Source organism: Bombina bombina, chromosome 3 (assembly GCF_027579735.1).
Source record: "Bombina bombina isolate aBomBom1 chromosome 3, aBomBom1.pri, whole genome shotgun sequence".
Taxonomy (NCBI): Eukaryota; Metazoa; Chordata; class Amphibia; order Anura; family Bombinatoridae; genus Bombina; species Bombina bombina.
The window spans coordinates 1,114,197,710-1,114,216,984 of record NC_069501.1 but is presented as its reverse complement, the minus strand read 5'-3'; the positions used below and the strand labels follow the sequence as shown (position 1 = coordinate 1,114,216,984).

The following is a 19,275-nucleotide window of genomic DNA, read 5'->3' as shown; positions in this document are numbered from 1 at the left end:
TCAGCTCTTTTGCCTGTAAAAAAAAACATACAATACCCCCCCCCCAACATTACAACCCACCACCCACATACCCCTAATCTAACCCAAACCCCCTTAAATAAACCTAACACTAATCCCCTGAAGATCTTCCTACCTTGTCTTCACCATCCAGGTATCACCGATCCGTCCTGGCTCCAAGATCTTCATCCAACCCAAGCGGGGGTTGGCGATCCATAATCCGGTGCTCCAAAGTCTTCCTCCTATCCGGCAAGAAGAGGACATCCGGACCGGCAAACATCTTCTCCAAGCGGCATCTTCTATGTTCTTCCATCCGATGACGACCGGCTCCATCTTGAAGACCTCCAGCGCGGATCCATCCTCTTCTTCCGACGACTAGACGACGAATGACGGTTCCTTTAAGGGACGTCATCCAAGATGGCGTCCCTCGAATTCCGATTGGCTGATAGGATTCTATCAGCCAATCGGAATTAAGGTAGGAATATTCTGATTGGCTGATGGAATCAGCCAATCAGAATCAAGTTCAATCCGATTGGCTGATCCAATCAGCCAATCAGATTGAGCTCGCATTCTATTGGCTGATCGGAACAGCCAATAGAATGCGAGCTCAATCTGATTGGCTGATTGGATCAGCCAATCGGATTGAACTTGATTCTGATTGGCTGATTCCATCAGCCAATCAGAATATTCCTACCTTAATTCCGATTGGCTGATAGAATCCTATCAGCCAATCGGAATTCGAGGGACGCCATCTTGGATGACGTCCCTTAAAGGAACCGTCATTCGTCGTCTAGTCGTCGGAAGAAGAGGATGGATCCGCGCTGGAGGTCTTCAAGATGGAGCCGGTCGTCATCGGATGGAAGAACATAGAAGATGCCGCTTGGAGAAGATGTTTGCCGGTCCGGATGTCCTCTTCTTGCCGGATAGGAGGAAGACTTTGGAGCACCGGATTATGGATCGCCAACCCCCGCTTGGGTTGGATGAAGATCTTGGAGCCAGGACGGATCGGTGATACCTGGATGGTGAAGACAAGGTAGGAAGATCTTCAGGGGATTAGTGTTAGGTTTATTTAAGGGGGTTTGGGTTAGATTAGGGGTATGTGGGTGGTGGGTTGTAATGTTGGGGGGGGGGTATTGTATGTTTTTTTTTACAGGCAAAAGAGCTGAAATTCTTGGGGCATGCCCCGCAAAGGGCCCTGTTCAGGGCTGGTAAGGTAAAAGAGCTTGTAATATTTGTATTTTAGAATAGGGTAGGGAATTTTTTATTTTGGGGGTCTTTGTTATTTTATTAGGGGGCTTAGAGTAGGTGTAATTAGTTTAAAATTGTTGTAATATTTTTCTTATGTTTGTAAATATTTTTTTATTTTCTGTAACTTAGTTCTTTTTTATTTTTTGTACTTTAGATAGTTTATTTAATTGTATTTATTTGTAGCAATTGTGTTTAATTAATTTATTGATAGTGTAGTGTTAGGTTAATTGTAGGTAATTGTAGGTAGTTTATTTAATTATTTTATTGATAGGGTAGTGTTAGGTTTAATTATATCTTAGGTTAGGATTTATTTTACATGTAAATTTGTAATTATTTTAACTAGGTAACTATTAAATAGTTCTTAACTATTTAATAGCTATTGTACCTGGTTAAAATAAATACAAAGTTACCTGTAAAATAAATATTAATCCTAAAATAGCTATAATATAAATGTAATTTATATTGTAGCTATATTAGGATTTATTTTACAGGTAAGTATTTAGCTTTAAATAGGAATCATTTATTTAATAAGAGTTAATTTATTTCGTTAGATAAAAATTATATTTAACTTAGGGGGGTGTTAGTGTTAGGGTTAGACTTAGCTTTAGGGGTTAATACATTTATTAGAATAGCGGTGAGCTCCGGTCGGCAGATTAGGGGTTAATAATTGAAGGTAGGTGTCGGCGATGTTAGGGAGGGCAGATTAGGGGTTAATACTATTTATGATAGGGTTAGTGAGGCGGATTAGGGGTTAATAACTTTATTATAGTAGCGCTCAGGTCCGCTCGGCAGATTAGGGGTTAATAAGTGTAGGTAGGTGTCGGCGACGTTGTGGGGGGCAGATTAGGGGTTAATAAATATAACATAGGGGTCGGCGATGTTAGGGGCAGCAGATTAGGGGTACATAGGGATAACGTAGGTGGCGGCGATTTGCGGTCGGAAGATTAGGGGTTAATTATTTTAAGTAGCTTGCGGCGACGTTGTGGGGGGCAAGTTAGGGGTTAATAAATATAATATAGGGGTCGGCGGGGTTAGGGGCAGCAGATTAGGGGTACATAAGTATAACGTAGGTGGCGGTCGGCAGATTAGGGGTTAAAAATTTTAATCGAGTGGCGGCGATGTGGGGGGACCTCGGTTTAGGGGTACATAGGTAGTTTATGGGTGTTAGTGTACTTTAGGGTACAGTAGTTAAGAGCTTTATAAACCGGCGTTAGCCAGAAAGCTCTTAACTCCTGCTTTTTTCAGGCGGCTGGAATCTTGTCGTTAGAGCTCTAACGCTCACTGCAGAAACGACTCTAAATACCAGCGTTAGAAAGATCCCATTGAAAAGATAGGCTACGCAAATGGCGTAGGGGGATCTGCGGTATGGAAAAGTCGCGGCTGTAAAGTGAGCGTTAGACCCTTTAATCACTGACTCCAAATACCAGCGGGCGGCCAAAACCAGCGTTAGGAGCCTCTAACGCTGGTTTTGACGGCTACCGCCGAACTCTAAATCTAGGCCTTAGTTTGTTGCAAACCTGCAAGAAAGAAACATATTCATTTATCCACTGTCAACCTGCTTAAAGGGACATAAGCTTTGTTTGTTTCTATTTTCCTGAGAAAGGAACGCTATCTCCTGTAAATCAATTCTATCCTCAAGAAGATATTTTGAATTACTATTCTTTTGGGAAGTTCTGATACCCTGCTTATTTTGTTTCCTGAGTGGGTCACGTCCTGGATATTTCTCAGTGTGCTAGCGTGTGTTTTAATATCCACGCTAGCAGTTGGGTTAAATCCTGAACTGACTAAATACGGCTGACAGAAAGCTCCTTTATTTGATTCAACTGATCGCCGCTCTTAGTTCCTACAACAGCGCATGGCTAAAAAAAAATTGGGCTAAGAGGTGACATTTTCAACTTGTAGCCAATAGCCGTGAGGTAAATTCGGCTCCCATGGGCGCCAAGCCGGATTTTCCCCACAGCTATTGGCTAAGAGATGAAAACGTCACCTCTTAGCCAAAAATTTTTTTAGCCGTGGGCTGCTGTAGGAGCTAAGAGTGGTGGTTGATTGAATCAAATAAAGGAGCTTTCTACATGACGTATCTTATACTTCATGAATTAAAGTGCCCTTTATTTGTTTCAATAGTAAATCCTAGCGTTTGTAAAACGCTAGGATTTACTTTCAGTTTAAGATTGATGGCCAACTTAAGATTGATGGCCAACGCATGTAAGATGACCTACTTGCTTGGATTTAGAACAATATGCACCATGGTGTAGATTTATTTCAGCCATTCAAGACACACATATGTTTCTTAAATGTATCCTCTTGCATCCTGATACTAGTTATTTGATACAGACATTGCATAACTGGAGCACATAAGCTTTCCTTACTGGCAAATTATTCAGTTAGTTACTTATAATGCCATATTTAATGATAAAATAGTATTGATAAATACTGATAAATACTGTATGGTGTCCAGTTCAGACTACTGCTCACCTGTTTTTTAAAGGGACAGTCAAGTCCAAAATAAGCTTTCTTAATTCAGATAGGGCATGTAATTTTAAACAACTTTCACCATTTTTGCTTTGTTCTCTTGGTATTCGTAGTTGAAAGGTAAACCTATGTAGGCTCATATGCTAATTTCTAAGACCTTGAAGGCCACCTTTTATGTGAATGTATTTTGACAGTTTTTCACCACTAGAGGGCATTAGTTCATGTGTGTCATATAGATAACATAGAACTCACGCCATGAAGTTACCTAGGAGTCAGCACTGACTGGCTAAATTGCAAGTCTGTCAAAAGAAATGAAATAAAGGGACAGTTTGCAAAGGCTTAGATACAAGGTAATCACAGAGGTAAAAAGTGTATTATTATAACTGTGTTGGTTATGCAAAACTGGGGAATGGGTAATAAAGGGATTATCTATCTTTTTAAACAACACAAATTCTGGTTTTGACTTTCCCTTTAAGGTTCTGTTACTACTTGTTTTTTTGTTTTGTTCTCTTTTTTTTCTTTTTATATCTTTTCATCTTTTTTACATAAAATAAACAGCACAGGTAGCTCCTTCTGATGAAGATTATAAGCCTATTTATGTTAAATAAGGTTATAAAAGGTTTTTCTTCTCTGTAACTACAATGAATACGGGTACACCCGATAATCTTTTTCATTTGGCTTTTGACTAGAAGATTTTAAATCTTTTATGTGTGCAATGGTTGGTTAATATCGTTTAATACTGACAAATTTTTAGGAATGTCAACAATATTTTCTATGCACCTGTTTAATGACTCATGTTCTATATTATGTAGATTTGTTTCTCGATAAAAAAGACATTAAAAAAAAAAATGAATGGGATACTTGAGTAAAGTGACTCCACATTGATTGTCAACCATTTGTAGTTAGTACCCATGTGACATTTTGTAGCTGTTGGATGATGTGTGTACTATCCCTTATGTAGCCAGGTAGAGAGGTAACTACTGGTTGAACAATTTGGTCCAGCCATTTCTTCTTTCTAATTGTGATTCTATTTTTGCAATTATGGGTCTACCGAGAGAGTTTATTAAGGTTTTATGCATTATCGGCACAGTTCTGAATGTAGGGGTTACAAGATGTTCTACCTGAGGTACTGAGAAAGTTCTATGTTAATGAATAATAATAATACATCAACATCAAGGGTAAGAAAGGGCCAAGGATAACAATCACACAAAATAAATAACAATAAGCCATTGTTGAAGATATAAATAGCTATGTGAGAGATTTGTCACAAAATCCATAATAAAATGATACATGTGCAAAAGAAGAAAGATATATGTTCTTCACTCAGAAGTATCCGTTACAATACAGAATTGTTATTGAACAGTTTAGGTGATGATTGTCTTTGAATCCAACAGAACACATATGGATCTATTTACGCTATGTGTCGTTAACAAATCCATTGGTTGAATAATCTGTCAGTCATCATAGAAAGGAATGTAATGACAAGAAATTCACTTTGTTTGATAACTTGCAGAGTCTCGCAGTAGTGGATCAGCTAAATTTAGTAACTGGTACAAAATCTTTTTTTTTTTTTTTTTAAGTATTCAGAATTCAGAAATAATTATAAAATATTAAATTCTCTTGCTACGTTACAGAATAGTTATTGAACAAACTAGATGATGATCAATTTAAAACAGAATACAAATGGCTATTTTTATATTGCACGGTGTGAATGCCATAATTTGTTAAATGATCTTTCAAGTATCAATATGCTATTGAAAGGAATGTAATGATAGACATTTTATTCTATTTGATTATTTGTAGATACAGGGAGTTATGGAATGGCTAAATTCTGTAATTGACATAAAAACCATCCAATAATATCCTTACCTGATTCCTCCTTACCACCCATACAGATTAGAAGCAAGGTTCACTCTGCAAATTCTGGAAGTTTGGGGCCCCACATACTATAAAGAAGTGGATAGTGAAACGCAATCATATCAGGGACTTTTCTGTTTTTAACTATCACGCTCTCACCTAGAGCTATAATATATTCTTTTTCTTATTTGCTTTAATTTTCTTTCATTTTGTGTGGGAAACCTGAAAATGGAGAATGGTAAAGCGAGTGACGGGTATATCTATTGACAAAAACCATATAGACGGTCAAATTACCATAAGTATGCATACTTAAGATATATGAGGATAAATTATACATAATTAAAGTAACCCTAACAATAACTTTTCACAACATTTAAAGACAAGGGCCCCAAGTTATCAAGGTCTGTCGGACCTGATCCGACAGTGCGGATCAGGTCCACCAGACCTCGCTGAATTACGGCGAGCAATACGCTCGCCGTATTCAGCATTGCACCAGCAGCTCACAAGAGCTGCTGGTGCAACGCCGCCCCTTGCAGACTTGCGGCCAATCGGCCACCAGCAGGGGGGTGTCAATCAAACCGATCGTACTCAATCGGGTTGATTTCCGGCGATGTCTGTCCGCCTGCTCAGAGCAGGCGGACAGGTTATGTGGATGCGGTCTTTGTAACCGCTGCTTCATAACTGCTGTTTTCAGACTCGTCAGAAACAGGGGCCATCAAGCTCCATTCGGAGCTTGTTAAATAGAGGCCATTATATTTACATGTTAGATATGATTGCTCTTAGAAGAAGAGTAGAGTTTTTTTTAATTACCGGCAAGGTTAATCCTTACTTCCCTGCTCTCCACGAAAATGTATGTAATATCAATATTTATTTGCATTCTTAATTAGTATAGAAATAAAAGTAACATTTTAATGACTTAATGTATAACTAGATTTATTTCATTTTGTGCTATGCAGCATACTTCTCTTGATGTTCACAACTAATGTGACTCGGTTGCAAAATTCTGTTAATTACAGTATCCCCCATATTAGCTGTTTGATAATATATCTACATAAAATATATTGTTGAAAAATACTGTAGCATCACATTTTTCTTCTTTACATCCAGAATACATTACTAAACACAATATATTTATTCAGGTTGTACTCTTGGGACAACAAATGTTGAACAGCAGTTGAAAGAGGGGAGAAGAATACAAAGCACAGTTGGGCTTCCACAAAAAAGAGCTAACGGAGACCAAACTGTATTCCGTATTCACAAGGGAGTAAAAACCTTTGGTTTTTGTAAAAACAACAGCCTTGTTGTGACAGGGGGCTTGGACCGCATAATACGGACATGGAACCTTTACGTGCCAGGGTAAGGTTATGATTCAACTGATCTAAATTTGAAACTCCATAACTATAAAATTATCTTAGCAGTAGATTGCTTCCTGCAAATATTTCTCATATGGTGCTAGAAAATGTGATCATATATTATTGGGATTGGAGAACACCAACAAAATAAATTTTCACTTTTGTGACTAGTGAAGGAAAACACTACATAGGGGTCAATTTATCAAGCTCCATATGGAAACAGACCACTGCTCCATAACCTGTCCCCCTACTCTGACGCGGCGGACAGAAATCAACCCACTCGAATATGATCGGGTTAATTGACACCCCCTGCTAGCGGCCGATTGGCCATGAAGCTGCAGGGGGCTGTATTGCACCAGCAGTTCTCAAGAACTGCTGGTGCAATGATAAATGCCGACAGCCTATGCTGTATGTGCTGTATGTGCTACATCGTATCATGTGTGCTCGCACTATAATAAATTGACCCCATAGAATCTCAAAATATCTACTGTGCAGTTCATCTTCTATCTTCTCATGTATTATTTACGACTGATGACTATGCAAAAATAATACTAAGCTTAATAAATTATGCTTATTCCCTAATTTTTAAACAGATTTTTAATTAGCAATGAATTAAGGAACCATCTTTCACAGAATATTAACTTGTTGATCCTCCATCATTATATGTTTAGGCAACCAACGGGTATGCTTAGAGGCCATACTGCTCCAATCTTTTTCGTACATATATCAACAGCAGATAACAAGATATTTTCAGTTGACCTCAACAATACAGTAAAGGTATGTCTCTATCTATCTATCTATCTATCTATCTATCTATCTATCTATCATCTATCTATCTATCTATCTATCCTTCTAACTCCATATCTGCCAATGTTTCCCAGAGTCTTTCGAGGACAGTGTTTGGTTGGCATAACCATGGCAGGGGTTGACATTGTTCTGTGGAGTCAGAGCATGCAGTCAGCTGATCTTGTGCAATCCCTAGAAATAAGGACATTTACCATGTTACGGGGCCTATGGGGAGGTTCAGTGGGTGTATCCCTCAACCGTTGTGGATTTTGCAGAATTTATCATGGGTTGGATGGTCTGCTCGGTGTCTGTAACTGTGAGTAGCGATATAAGGTCCATTATTCAAGGAGCCACATCAATGTTGCCTGCATCTCACAAAAATGCCCTAAAAACCTTACAGAAAAAGAAAATTGAAAAACTTCCCCTATAAATCAATCACACTAACATATTCATAACAAGAAAATTTAAAAAATAGAAATAAAATAAAAACAAAATAAAGACAACCTCAGCTTTGAAATAACAAAATACTGCTGTGAGACTGCGAGACAAGTTACTTTACAGTGGCAAAGTCTTTGTAAATTCCATATGCTGGACTGAGGTGTAGGCAAAAAATTCTAACCACGTTTCTAGAACACCCAGGAACGCACATGGTTAGACTACTTTACAAAACAGACATGTTATTTATTATTGCTTTTCCATGTTGCTAGCAGTTCATGTTTGAAGTACAAGATTCGGCACATCATGCAATTATAGATTTTAATGTCAGGAATGCCCACTAACAAAATAATGGAAAAGATATGTGAACAGATGCTCAATGCATTTTAACCCCTTAGTGACCAGACCACTTTTCAATTTGTTGACCATCTGGGACCAAGGCTATTTTTGCATTTCTGCGATGTTTGTGTTTAACTGTAATTTTCCTCTTACTCCTTTACTGTACCCACACATATTATATACTGTTTTTCTCGCCATTAAATGGACTTTCTAAAGATATGATTATTTTCATCATATCTTATAATTTACTATAAAAAAAAATATAAAATATGAGGAAAAAATGAAAAAAAATGCACTTTTTCTAACTTTGAGCCCCAAAATCTCTTACACATCTACAACCACCATAAAATACCAATGCTAAACAGTTTCTAAATTTTGTCCTGAGTTTATAAATACCCAATGTTTACATGTTCTTTGCTTTTTTTGCAAGTTATAGGGCAATAAGTACAAGTAGCGCTTTGCTATTTCAAAACCAATGTTTTTTCAAAATTGGCGATAGTTACATTGTAACACCAATATCTGTCATGAATCCCTGAATAACCCTTCAAATGTATATATTTTTTAAAAGAAGACAACCTAAGGTATTAAACTTGGGGTATTTTGACTTTTTTCATGCAACCATTTTACCACCAATCTATGCCAAAGTTTGGGGGGGAAAAAAAAATAATTTGATTTTTTGACAAAATAGCAATTTAAGAATACATTTACTGATAATATTAAGGGTTACTGCCAAATAACACCCTCATATGTCTTCAGCAGCATCTCCTGGGTACAGTGATACCACCCATGTATAGGTGTGTCGGGTTCTCGGGGGGCTAAAAGCTCTTATTTTTAGGGAGCGCATTCCAGTTTTTCAACTTGGAATTTTCACATCGGTCATCATGCACCCATGTCCTATTTGGGACATTTCTGAAGCTGGTCAATGGAATTTACCCCCATCAAACCATATATTTTTGAAAAGTAGACACCCTAGGGTATTTCAAATGCTTGTATTTTAACACTTTCCATGCACTAATTCAACCACCAGTCTTTGTCAAACTTTTGGGTAGTCATTATTTTGTGTTATTTTTCACACACATTGTACTTTAGGCATGGATTCTCAGTTCCTGTTATGTGTTACTACCAAAAAAACCCTCAATATGTGTTCAACAACATCTCCTGAGTACAGTGATACCACCCATGTATAGGTGTGTCGGGTTCTCTGGGGGCTAAAAGGCCTTAATTTTAGGAAGCGCATTCCAGTTTTTCAACTTGGAATTTTCACATCGGTCATCATGCACCCATGTCCTATTTGGGACATTTCTGAAGCTGGTCAATGGAATTTACCCCCATCAAACCATATATTTTTGAAAGGTAGACACCCTAGGGTATTTCAAATGCTTGTATTTTAACACTTTCCATGCACTAATTCAACCACCAGTCTTTGTCAAACTTTTGGGTAGTCATTATTTTGTGTTATTTTTCACACACATTGTACTTTAGGCATGGATTCTCAGTTCCTGTTATGTGTTACTACCAAAAAAAACCCTCAATATGTGTTCAACAACATCTCCTGAGTACAGTGATACCACCCATGTATAGGTGTGTCGGGTTCTCTGGGGGCTAAAAGGCCTTAATTTTAGGAAGCGCATTCCAGTTTTTCAACTTGGAATTTTCACATCGGTCATCATGCACCCATGTCCTATTTGGGACATTTCTGAAGCTGGTCAATGGAATTTACCCCCATCAAACCATATATTTTTGAAAAGTAGACACCCTAGGTTATTTCAAATGCTTGTATTTTAACACTTTCCATGCACTAATTCAACCACCAGTCTTTGTCAAACTTTTGGGTAGTCATTATTTTGTGTTATTTTTCACACACATTGTACTTTAGGCATGGATTCTCAGTTTCTGTTATGTGTTACTACCAAAAAACCCCTCAATATGTGTTCAACAACATCTCCTGAGTACAGTGATACCACCCATGTATAGGTGTGTCGGGTTCTCTGGGGGCTAAAAGGCCTTAATTTTAGGAAGCGCATTCCAGTTTTTCAACTTGGAATTTTCACATCGGTCATCATGCACCCATGTCCTATTTGGGACATTTCTGAAGCTGGTCAATGGAATTTACCCCCATCAAACCATATATTTTTGAAAAGTAGACACCCTAGGGTATTTCAAATGCTTGTATTTTAACACTTTCCATGCACTAATTCAACCACCAGTCTTTGTCAAACTTTTGGGTAGTCATTATTTTGTGTTATTTTTCACACACATTGTATTTTAGGCATGGATTCTCAGTTCCTGTTATGTGTTACTGCCAAAAAACACCTCAATATGTGTTCAACAACATCTCCTGAGTACAGTGATACCACCCATGTATAGGTGTGTTGGGTTCTCTGGGGGCTAAAAGGCCTTAATTTTAGGAAGCGCATTACAGTTTTTCAACTTGGAATTTTCACATCGGTCATCATGCACCCATGTCCTATTTGGGACATTTCTGAAGCTGGTCAATGGAATTTACCCCCATCAAACCTTATATTTTTGAAAAGTAGACACCCTAGGGTATTTCAAATGCTTGTATTTTAACACTTTCCATGCACTAATTCAACCACCAGTCTTTGTCAAACTTTTGGGTAGTCATTATTTTGTGTTATTTTTCACACACATTGTACTTTAGGCATGGATTCTCAGTTCCTGTTATGTGTTACTGCCAAAAAACACCTCAATATGTGTTCAACAACATCTCCTGAGTACAGTGATACCACCCATGTATAGGTGTGTCGGGTTCTCTGGGGGCTAAAAGGCCTTAATTTTAGGAAGCGCATTCCAGTTTTTCAACTTGGAATTTTCACATCGGTCATCATGCACCCATGTCCTATTTGGGACATTTCTGAAGCTGGCCAATGGAATTTACCCCCATAAAACCATATATTTTTGAAAAGTAGACACCCTAGGGTATTTCAAATGCTGGTATTTTAACACTTTCCATGCACTAATTCAACCACCAGTCTTTGTCAAACTTTTGGGTAGTCATTTTTTTGTGTTATTTTTCACACACATTGTACTTTAGGCATGGATTCTCAGTTCCTGTTATGTGTTACTGCCAAAAAACACCTCAATATGTGTTCAACAACATCTCCTGAGTACAGTGATACCACCCATGTATAGGTGTGTTGGGTTCTCTGGGGGCTAGAAGGCCTTATTTTTAGGAAGCGCATTCCAGTTTTTCAACTTGGAATTTTCACATCGGTCATCATGCACCCATGTCCTATTTGGGACATTTCTGAAGCCGGTCAATGAAATTTACCCCCATAAAACCATATATTTTTGAGAAGTAGACCCCCTAGGGTATTTGAAATGCTGGTATTTTCACACTTTCCATGAACTTATTTAACCACCAGTCTTTGTCAAACTTTTGGGTAGTCATTTTTTTGTGTTATTTTTCACACACATTGTACTTTAGGCATGGATTCTCAGTTCCTGTTATGTGTTACTGCCAAAAAACACCTCAATATGTGTTCAACAACATCTCCTGAGTACAGTGATACCACCCATGTATAGGTGTGTCGGGTTCTCTGGGGGCTAAAAGGCCTTAATTTTAGGAAGCGCATTCCAGTTTTTCAACTTGGAATTTTCACATCGGTCATCATGCACCCATGTCCTATTTGGGACATTTCTGAAGCTGGTCAATGGAATTTACCCACATCAAACCATATATTTTTGAAAAGTAGACACCCTAGGGTATTTCAAATGCTTGTATTTTAACACTTTCCATGCACTAATTCAACCACCAGTCTTTGTCAAACTTTTGGGTAGTCATTATTTTGTGTTATTTTTCACACACATTGTACTTTAGGCATGGATTCTCAGTTCCTGTTATGTGTTACTGCCAAAAAACACCTCAATATGTGTTCAACAACATCTCCTGAGTACAGTGATACCACCCATGTATAGGTGTGTCGGGTTCTCTGGGGGCTAAAAGGCCTTAATTTTAGGAAGCGCATTCCAGTTTTTCAACTTGGAATTTTCACATCGGTCATCATGCACCCATGTCCTATTTGGGACATTTCTGAAGCTGGCCAATGGAATTTACCCCCATAAAACCATATATTTTTGAAAAGTAGACACCCTAGGGTATTTCAAATGCTGGTATTTTAACACTTTCCATGCACTAATTCAACCACCAGTCTTTGTCAAACTTTTGGGTAGTCATTATTTTGCGTTATTTTTCACACACATTGTACTTTAGGCATGGATTCTCAGTTCCTGTTATGTGTTACTGCCAAAAAAACCCTCAATATGTGTTCAACAACACCTCCTGAGTACAGTGATACCACCCATGTATAGGTGTGTCGGGTTCTCTGGGGGCTAAAAGGCCTTAATTTTAGGAAGCGCATTCCAGTTTTTCAACTTGAAATTTTCACATCGGTCATCATGCACCCATGTCCTATTTGGGACATTTCTGAAGCTGGTCAATGGAATTTACCCCCATCAAACCATATATTTTTGAAAAGTAGACACCCTAGGGTATTTCAAATGCTTGTATTTTAACACTTTCCATGCACTAATTCAACCACCAGTCTTTGTCAAACTTTTGGGTAGTCATTATTTTGTGTTATTTTTCACACACATTGTACTTTAGGCATGGATTCTCAGTTCCTGTTATGTGTTACTGCCAAAAAACACCTCAATATGTGTTCAACAACATCTCCTGAGTACAGTGATACCACCCATGTATAGGTGTGTTGGGTTCTCTGGGGGCTAGAAGGCCTTATTTTTAGGAAGCGCATTCCAGTTTTTCAACTTGGAATTTTCACATCGGTCATCATGCACCCATGTCCTATTTGGGACATTTCTGAAGCCGGTCAATGAAATTTACCCCCATAAAACCATATATTTTTTAGAAGTAGGCCCCCTAGGGTATTTGAAATGCTGGTATTTTCACACTTTCCATGAACTTATTTAACCACCAGTCTTTGTCAAACTTTTGGTTAGTCATTTTTTTGTGTTATTTTTCACACACATTGTACTTTAGGCATGGATTCTCAGTTCCTGTTATGTGTTACTGCCAAAAAACACCTCAATATGTGTTCAACAACATCTCCTGAGTACAGTGATACCACCCATGTATAGGTGTGTTGGGTTCTCTGGGGGCTAGAAGGCCTTATTTTTAGGAAGCGCATTCCAGTTTTTCAACTTGGAATTTTCACATCGGTCATCATGCACCCATGTCCTATTTGGGACATTTCTGAAGCCGGTCAATGAAATTTACCCCCATAAAACCATATATTTTTGAGAAGTAGACCCCCTAGGGTATTTGAAATGCTGGTATTTTCACACTTTCCATGAACTTATTTAACCACCAGTCTTTGTCAAACTTTTGGGTAGTCATTTTTTTGTGTTATTTTTCACACACATTGTACTTTAGGCATGGATTCTCAGTTCCTGTTATGTGTTACTGCCAAAAAACACCTCAATATGTGTTCAACAACATCTCCTGAGTACAGTGATACCACCCATGTATAGGTGTGTTGGGTTCTCTGGGGGCTAGAAGGCCTTATTTTTAGGAAGCGCATTCCATTTTTTACACTTCCCATTTTCACATCCCATGCACCCATGTTCTATTTAAGACATTTCTGAAGCCGGCCAATGTAATTTACCCCCATAAAACCATATATTTTTGAAAAGTAGACATCCTAGGGTATTTCAAATGCAGGTGTTTTAACACTTTCCATACACTAATTCAACCACTAGTCTTTGTCAAACTATTGGGCATTCATTTCTTTGTGTTATTTTTCACATACATTGTACTTTAGACATGGATTCACAGCTCCTGTTATGTGTTACTACCAAAGAAGACACCAATATGTGGTCACCAACATCTCCTGAGTTCAGTGATACCACCTATGCATAGGTTTGGTGGCTTGTTTGGGCGGTGCAATGCCAAATGTCTGACATGTGTTTGTGATTTTTTTTCACATTTAACATATTTTCTTTGCCTATCGTCTTTTTTGGGGGTCTTTTAACATACCCCAATTTATTTGTTTTCCATAAATGTGATTATATTTAAAAAGTTGACCCCCCAAGGTATTATACATGGAGTGGTTTGATGACTTTGATGCAACCGTTTTAGCCCAAAAAATTGGAGAAAGTATATGGTGGTAATTTTTCAATTTTCATTGTTACAGACACATTGCTTTTTTACTATGATTTAGGAGAGACTGTTGTAAGTTATTGCAAAAGAATACTTCAGGTTGTTTTCTGCAAGGCACCCTGAGTACACCTATGCCCCCCATGCATAGGTTTGCCAGGATTTTGGGAAGGTTATGTTACATGATTTTAGTTATTAAAAATGAGAGTATTTCTTCTGATAGGCCTATCTTTAGTTTGGGGCCTATCACATACCCCACTTTTATTTATTGCATTCAAAGTGTATATTTTTTAAATGTTGACACACCAAGGTATTGTATATGGTGTGCTTTGATGCCTTTGAAGCAATCGTTTTAGCCCAAAAAATTGGAGAAAGTATATGGTGGTAATTTTTCAATTTTCATTTTTACAGACACATTGCTTTTTGACTATGATTTAGGAGAGATTGTTGTAAGTTATTGCAAAAGAATACTTCAGGTTGTTTTCTGCAAGGCACCCTGAGTACACCTATGCCCCCCATGCATAGGTTTGCCAGGATTTTGGGAAGGTTATGTTACAATTTTATGACTTGTGATTTTAGTTATTAAAAATGAGAGTATTTCTTCTGATAGGCCTATCTTTAGTTTGGGGCCTATCGCATACCCCACTTTTATTTATTGCATTCAAAGTGTATATTTTTTAAATGTTGACACCCCAAGGTATTGTATATGGTGTGCTTTGATGCCTTTGAAGCAACCGTTTTAGCCCAAAAAATTGGAGAAAGTGTATGGTGGTAATTTTTCAATTTTCATTTTTACAGACACATTGCTTTTTGACTATAATTTAGGAGAGACTGTTGTAAGTTATTACAAAAACATACTTCAGGTTGTTTTCTGCAAGGCACCCTGAGAACACCTATATCCCCCATGCATAGGTTTGACAGGGGTTTTGGTTAAAAAAAAAACAGGCCCAATTTTAGAAAAAAATAGAGTAGTGAAATGTAAAAATCTGGCACAGTAAAAGTAAAAAAAACAAAAAAACATCTAACTGTAAACATAACCAAAAAAAAATATATATATATATGTAACAGCAAATGTATTTATTTTTTTAAAAATTGACCATTGTATGGTACCGCTTGAAGCAGTCCCCAATGCAGAGTGCAGGCTGTCCAGGGCAATCAGGACAGTAATATATGGTGTCCCTTCTCTTCCCCCTCTTGGTACAGACTCTGCATTTTTTTTGTGGTTTCTGCTTTGTGGCAGTAGGGGGGGTTTTAAAAATAAAATGGGTAGCCCCAACTCTGCTCTCTCCCATCACCGCCCGGGGAGCAGGTGCATCATGGTACAAAATCCCCGTAATAATCTGGAGCTGAAACTGTAAAAAAGTCTTTTTAACTCTGGGGTTTGCTTTTTTGAACAACAAAAAAGCGTTGTGGGTTGCAATCTGCATTAGGTAAATTGCAACCTTTTTGTACCAGGCCCTTGTCTTCCACATAATTAGGTAGGGCTGCAGCAGCTGATCAGCCAGATCAACCCCACCCATATGCCGGTTATAAGACTTGATGCACACTGGCTTCCTTATGATCTCAGCTCTGCCACGTACAGAAACCGCCACCGTCCTCTCTGTGTGGATGGTGGTAAGAAGGTATACATCCTTCTTGTCTCTGTACTTCAGTGCCAACAGCTCCTCTTGGCGCAGAGCTGAGGTCTCCCCCCTTCGTAGCCGGGTGCGAACAAGCTGTCCTGGGAAACCTGCGCGGTTCTTTTTAATTGTACCGCAAGCTACTGTATCAAAGCAATACAGTAGCTTGAACAAAAGGACACTTGTATAAAAATTGTCTAAGTACAAGTGATACCCTTTGTTCATTAGGGGTAATATCAGGTCCCAGACAATCTTGCCAGTGGTTCCCATTTGTTCTGGGCAACCTGGAGACTCAAGGTGGATATCCTTTCCCTCAAACACCCGGAAGGCCTGAGTGTACCCAGTCTCGCTGTCACAGAGCTTATACACCTTTACCCCATATCTGGAGCGTTTGGAAGGAATATACTGCTTGAATCCCAGCCTTCCCTTATACTTCATTAGGGATTCATCAACGCATATATTCCTTCCAGGTGTATAAGCCTCTGCAAACCTGGCAGAAAAGTGGGTTATCAGGGGGCGGATTTTATACAGCCTGTCAAATTGGGGATGCTCCCTAGGGGGGCACAGGCTGTTGTCGCTGAAGTGCATGAAATGCAGAATCATTTCATACCTCTTCCTCGACATAGTCTGGGAGAAAATGGGGGTAGAGCAGATGGGGCTAGTACTCCAGTAGGAGCGAATGGAGGGTTTCTTTATGATGCCCATCAGCATAGTCAATGCCCAGAATTTTTTGAATTCTGGCACATTGATGGGGGCCCATTGCTGCTTTGCCAAATATGTTCCAGGCTTTGCAGCACGGAACTGATGGGCATATAAATTAGTTTGGGCGACAATGTTCCCCAATATATCATCGCCCAGAAACACTTCCAGAAACTGCTGGGGGCTAAAACCTGCCACATCTATATTTATGCCAGCATTTGCTGTGAAGGGTGGGATATCTGGCCTCTGGAGATGAGGCGTTACCCACTCTTCAGCAGCAATGGCAGCAACACGCCTCCTTCTGGCAGGGGGGCTAGCAGGGGGGCTGGCAGGGGGGCTAGCAGCCACAGATACATCACTATCAGTTGAGACTGCATCTAGTGATGTATCTGAGCACATGGCAGGGTCAAAATTGGGGTCTGAGTCAGAAATAGAGGCATCTGACTCTGACGCAAGGATGGCATACGCCTCCTCAGCACTATATCTTTTCTGTGACATTTTTGTATCTGTCACAGAAAACAATTACTAAAAAAAATTAAATTAACTAAATTAATTAACTAAATTAACTAGCAAAAAGTACAGCTATGCTACTGCCAGTGATTTATAGCGATCACTGGCAAGCTAGAGGTTAATGGCTCTGAAAATTAAATTAAATTAACTAAATGTTTCTGAAAAGAGCCTTTGGGTTTTTAAAAAATTACAAAAACAAAATTAACCCCTAAAAAAATGCACAGACAGCAAAAAAGTACAGCTATGCAACTGCCAGTGATTTATAGCGATCACTGGCAAGCTAGGGGTTAATGGCTCTGAAAATTAAATTAAATTAACTAAATTAATTAACTAAATTAACTAGCAAAAAAGTACAGCTATGCTACTGCCAGTGATTTATAGCGATCACTGGCAAGCTAGGGGTTAATGGCTCTGAAAATTAAATTAAATTAACTAAATGTTTCTGAAAAGAGCCTTTGGGTTTTTAAAAAATTACAACAACAAAATTAACCCCTAAAAAAATGCACAGACAGCAAAAAAGTACAGCTATGCAACTGCCAGTGATTTATAGCGATCACTGGCAAGCTAGGGGTTAATGGCTCTGAAAATTAAATTAAATTAACTAAATGTTTCTGAAAAGAGCCTTTGGGTTTTTAAAAAATTACAACAACAAAATTAACCCCTAAAAAAATGCACAGACAGCAAAAAAGTACAGCTATGCAACTGCCAGTGATTTATAGCGATCACTGGCAAGCTAGGGGTTAATGGCTCTGAAAATTAAATTAAATTAACTAAATGTTTCTGAAAAGAGCCTTTCGGTTTTTAAAAAATTACAACAACAAAATTAACCCCTAAAAAAATGCACAGACAGCAAAATGCAGCAAAAAAAAAGTGCACCTATGCTACTGCCAGTGATATATAGTGATCACTGGCAAGCTAGGGGTTAATGGCTCTGAAAATTAAATTAAATTAACTAAATGTTTCTGAAAAGAGCCTTTGGGTTTTTAAAAAATTACAACAACAAAATTAACCCCTAAAAAAATGCACAGACAGCAAAATGCAGCAAAAAAAAGTGCACCTATGTTACTGCCAGTGATATATAGTGATCACTGGCAAGCTATGGGTTAATGGCTCTGAAAAGAGCCTTTGGTTCTATATTTTTTAACAAATAAAAGAAATAAATCTCTCTCTCTGCTAAATACAGGTCTCTCTCTCTCTCCAACAAAATGGCAAGTGAGGAGAGGGAGGGAGATCCACACTGATCATAGTCAATATTTACAAATATTGACATGATCAGACAAATGGGGTATTTTATTATTATTATTTTTTTTAGGGTGGGAGGCTCAGATTGGGTGACCCTAGCTTGCCCCTATGATGATGCAGGCTAGGGACACCCCCAGAGGCCCCATGATGCACTGGGCATCGCCATCTTGGATGCCTAGTGAAGGGGGAGGGGGGGGCTATTTAGGGCTTTTTTTATATTTTAACGTTTTTTTTTTTTTATTTTTTACCTTCATTTTATAACTAACTAAGTGCCTCGACCCACCGAGGCACTTAGCACACAAGCAGAGCATCGGAAGCGTGTCCGATCGCTTCCGATGCTCTGAAACACTGCCGGGCTCCACGTGGAGCGAAACCGGAAGTGATCACTCGTGGGGGAGTGATCAATCCGGTCCCGGCACTCGGGAACAGTATTGCAGGATGCCTAGACATCAAGGCAAGCCTGCAATACTGTTAGAGCAGCTGGAAGTGATTTCGATCTCTTCCAGTGCTCTGTTAAACCGACGACGTATGCCATACGTCCTCGGTCGTTAAGTGCTTTTTTTTGAGGACGTATGGCATACAT

General features: G+C 38.6%; 1 protein-coding gene across 1 annotated transcript in view; it reads left to right on the top strand.

The window, feature by feature from the left end:
* The window catches only part of LOC128652635 (WD repeat-containing protein 64-like), a 385,941-nt gene that overhangs the window by 169,422 nt on the left and 197,244 nt on the right, over window positions 1-19,275 (top strand). The window contains exons 14-15 of the mRNA XM_053705567.1: window positions 6,714-6,930; window positions 7,598-7,703. Of these exons, the coding sequence (XP_053561542.1) occupies window positions 6,714-6,930; window positions 7,598-7,703 (323 nt within the window). The remainder of the gene's footprint in view (window positions 1-6,713; window positions 6,931-7,597; window positions 7,704-19,275) is intronic.